Source organism: Asparagus officinalis, chromosome 5 (genome assembly GCF_001876935.1).
Source record: "Asparagus officinalis chromosome 5, Aspof.V1, whole genome shotgun sequence".
Taxonomy (NCBI): Eukaryota; Viridiplantae; Streptophyta; class Magnoliopsida; order Asparagales; family Asparagaceae; genus Asparagus; species Asparagus officinalis.
Genome location: NC_033798.1, coordinates 122632247 through 122636913, shown reverse-complemented (window position 1 = coordinate 122636913; position 4667 = coordinate 122632247). Strand labels below are relative to the sequence as shown.

Genomic DNA, 4667 nt, shown 5'->3' with positions numbered 1-4667 from the left:
GGTCCAAAAGAAAACCGGTTTAGTGGCACTAGCCAAATAAGAAACAAGTTAAAATTGGGTCAGATTCAGTACCGATCCAATTTTAACTTTTTTGACAAACACACCCTCACATTATACATACATTCCCCTCATTTATGACAACTTCTGTAGTACTGCTACTAGTGGGTGCTACTCTCCTCTCCCCCTTCAATTCACTACCTATGTGTTCAGTGGTGCTGGCACATTGTGCATCAAAACCGAGATTAAATTTCTATCTCCCTCGCTCTTTACTCAGATATACTACTACTACTGCTAACTCTTACTTCCCTGTGGCTGTGGTTACATTGGGAAGGAAAAGATCGTAGCCCTCTGCAACCCCTGCGCGTGAACCCCTCAAATACTCCCAAAAATAATGCCTTTTTGCCCTCTAAATTCACCACCACAACTTGCCATGCACTACAACAACAGTCGCATTTTAATAATTGACGAAACTGCAACATAGGATTTTTCTGCAAACAAACACCCTGCTCCTCTTCTGCTCCTCAAAAAATTTGCTACAGTCTTGAGCCAGCACAAAATCCGGGAGCTCATCAAAAAGAGAAAAAAAAAGAGACAAAATGCTCGTATACTCAAACTCAAAAAGCCTAGTTCCCCCTCAAAAAGCAAATCTTTTCCTAATTACAATTTACCATGATGAAGAGATAACCACCTAACAAAAACCCTAGTGAGCTTGCCCTATTTATTTTGTCCTCCTCCTCCTCCTCCTCCTCTCTCTCTCTCTCTCTCTCTCTCTCTCTCTCTTAAGGTATCAATGGAGGCGAGAAACCCTTCATGCTTTCTTGGATTTGGGGAAGGAATCTCTCATCTCTTGCCTCCTCCTCCTTTGCTTTTGCCTCCTCCTTCCACTCATCAAGCAAACAACAATGGTGAAGACTTTGATAGCAGCCTCATCAAGGCCAAAATCATGTCTCACCCTCACTATCCTAAGCTCCTCTCTGCTTACATCAACTGCCAAAAGGTACCCCCAAAAAAAAATACATAAAAATAAAAACTTCAAGAAACCCAAAAAAAAAAAAAACCCTAACCCTAACCTTGCTTTTCTTGGTTCTTGGCGCAGGTTGGGGCTCCACCTGAGGTGGTGGCTAGGCTAGAGGAGGCTTGCTCATCATCCTTGATGATAGGGAGAGCTGCATCATCTTCATCTTCAGCCTCAGTTGAGGGGGACCCAGCTCTTGATCAGTTCATGGAGGCCTACTGTGAGATGCTCACCAAATACGAGCAGGAGCTCTCAAAGCCCTTTAAAGAAGCCATGCTCTTTCTCTCAAGGATTGATGCTCAGTTCAAGTCTCTCTCCCTCTCCTCATCCTCTACAAGCTCCCTTAACCCAGGTTTATATACACTACTTAATTATTTTTTCTTTTGTTAATTAATTATTTCTGGGTCTATAAGTATTGTTTAATGTCATGTGCATGTGGGGTTTGTGCTTTTAATACTCTCCCTTTTTCTTTAATTAATCTCTTGTTGTTCCAAGAAGCATGGGAATTCTCATACGTAGATTTCTTTTTTTTTCTCTTTAAAGTATTAGAATAATAAATGTTCACAAATTAAGTTCCTTTGACATTACTTAGAAAGGAGTGGCTTTGATATTCCTTATGGGTGAGAGTTGTGTCCTTTAAAGAGGAAGATTTGAATGTATATTTAGTTTTCTGAATGATTATTTTTGGTAAAAAAAGATAAATTATTTAAAACATGAGAAAGCGACTGTACGTTCTGGTAGTTTACTGTTTTTGTTTTCTTAGAAGATCACATGAAAACGACTAGTTGTTTTATAAGGCAATGTTCTGAGGTGAAGTTGAATGTTTAATTTTCTTTTTCACAAGAGGGATTTAGGGTTTTAAAAATAAAAAACTTCACTGTTTAAATTTAATGTTTAATGTTGCGTTGTGGTAGATCATTATGATATCAGAACATGTAATTTTTTTGACCCAGTTTATTTTCACTTGCTGTGATGATATCTTAGATGATACGAATGTGGATTTAGTTGTTTCACTTTCATATGAAAGTAGATTTTTTGTTCTAATACTTTGATGGCATTATTGTGCTTGATTTTTTTTATTATCATATATTTTGGTGCTGAATCATATTGTATGTTAGGTACATGTTGTGCTTTGAAACTCAGATGATCACCATGAAGATTTTTTCTACATAAGCGCCAACATTTTTCCATGCCTTGTGAGCAAAGAGCTTGGTCCAGTTTATAATATGTTTAACTTACGTTTAGCTGTTTTGTAGGATTAGTTGGTTATAAACATAAGATCGCTAATAGTATACTTTTCAAGAATGAGTAGACACTAATTTGATAATATGATAAAAAGCCATTTTTACTATTAAAAGGGAGTTTAAGAGAATTGAAAGATCCAATGTTTTGGGATTTACATCATCCATCTTTGACAAACTAAAGGTTAAAAGTGGAAACCATAGAGACTATTAATGTACCTGTAGATAATATTTTATGTAAATATTTCTAATATATTCTTGAAGAAAACTTTCTATTCCCTGATAATATTGCAATATAATGGTTCTTCTAGGAAATTGCTTCTAAGGTTTATCATTTCAGAATCTTATAGGCAGAAAGGCAGGCATTTAAAATGCATTTTTTTGCAGTTTTTCATTGACGTAAGAAGCTTGTTCAAGAAATTAGGAGACTGTCAAATGAAGGTTTAGAAAAATCTGCATTTTCTATGTAGATCGGTCAGCTAGTGAAATAATTTATTTAATCTGATGGTTTTTGTTTTCTCCCTTTTACCTTTTGAATCTCTAACCTTTGACATTTCACATTTTGTATTTTTTTACTATCAAGTGTTCAAGTTTTGCAGATACTTGGTAAACAATATATGAGTTTAAGCATGTTAATTGCGCAAAATCACTCATTATCTGCATGTTTCTCTTTGTCATAATAATGATTAATAATAAGGGTTTTTTGTGGAAACCACCTAATAATTAGGGTGATTGTATAGGAGGCACCTACAGTTTCCAATTTATATGAAAACCACCTAAAATTATGTTTTACCTTCAATCAACCACCACGATCGTTTGTTGACTTTTTGACCAAATTTCTGATAATATCTTTGATAATTTTCAGGAAAAACATGCTTGGCGTGTGCCCTCATTAAGGGGATTAATGGAAATTAGGTCAAAAAGGCAACAGAAATTGGACGTGGGGGGTTGATTGAAGGGAAAACATACGTTTTAGATGGTTTTAGTAAAACTTAGAAATTTTAGGTGGTTCCTACATAAACATCCTATTTATGAGATGGTTTCCATAAAAAATCCTAACAATAATGATAATATAAAAAATAATAACTTAATAATTATACTAATATGAAAAAGGGTGATATTGCAAGTAATAAAAAATTCTACTTTGGTAGGATCTTTATGAATATGATTTATCTACATTATTGTGCATGATTTTTTTTTATGAATTTGTAAATTAAATTTCTAAAAATGTCTTTTCTACAGGTATTATTTTGATTATCTGAGTGTATTTACAATTGCTTGTGTAGAGACTGTATTTATCAACGTAAATTCTTTCTATACATTTCCTTTAAAAAGAATTATTTTTATATGAAAAATCCTGAGTCATTTAAGTACCATGTATTTTAACATGTGTGTGCATGCCTAATATATTGTTAGTGGAAATCAGTTATTATAAATTTAGATTTTGCTAAGTGGCCTCTTGGTTAGTTGTGATCAGTTTTTTGTCAGCATGCAGTTCATCTATTCTGACACATCTTGGCATTTTCTGGGTGAAAATCGGATATAAATTGTGTGTTTGATTCTTATGTTTTAGTGAATTTTCACTTATGCCTAATTGAGGTATTATGCGAATGTGGTCACATATTTAATTTCATATGGTGTTTGGAATGCAAAGTTGGGATGAGGAGGTAGTAGTTCTTAAGCAGTTGGGTTTTGAATTAAGGTCATTGCCATTAATGAGATCTTGCAGCTTTTGTACATTGTGAACCTATTTTGCAGACAAGTAACCTTAAAGCCAAGGTTGTAGTCCAAATAGGTCGGATCTAATGTAAACAGAATGTGATTTAAGTTTTAACTAGAGTATGGATGATATACTAAGTGGATGGGCAACGGTGAGTCCATTTTGCACTACTTTGACAATCTCCTCAAGCTAGATCGTAAATGATACTTGGAGGCAATCCAATCATTTTGATGATTGAAGCATTTAGGTTATCAAAATCAAACCCGTAGCCTTATTTGAATCATACCAGTAAATGACCACTCCTGATACCCACTAAGAAATCCGAATTTCAATGGAACACGCCATTCTTTTATCTGAATCCAGTTTCTATTCTTTTATGTAAGTTTTTTTATTTGGACAACCAGTAAATCCAAGTTGGATTTGATCTTTTTACAGCCATAGATAACTCTGTTAAGTGTTAGAAGTCCCCAAAATTTTGGTTTAAATTCCAAGTTATTGCCTAATATTGGTAGTTCATATTCATAGCACATAATATATGATTGGAAGGCTGATTTGTAGGTCACAACATCTTAAATAAACACGACAATACATATTCTTACTCTGGGTATGTAGCTTAGCACATGTTGATATGCTCCTACGCGTCGTTTGGTATGCCAGAATGGGTGAGAATGGAATGCCCATTCCCATTCAT

At 34.6% G+C, this 4667-nt stretch overlaps 1 protein-coding gene across 1 annotated transcript in view; it reads left to right on the top strand.

Moving 5' to 3' along the window:
* Positions 507-4667, top strand: part of LOC109841056 (homeobox protein knotted-1-like LET6) — a 6886-nt gene continuing 2725 nt past the window's right edge. The window contains 2 exon segments of the mRNA XM_020409920.1: positions 507-997; positions 1097-1367. Of these exon segments, the coding sequence (XP_020265509.1) occupies positions 791-997; positions 1097-1367 (478 nt within the window). The 5' untranslated portion in view covers positions 507-790.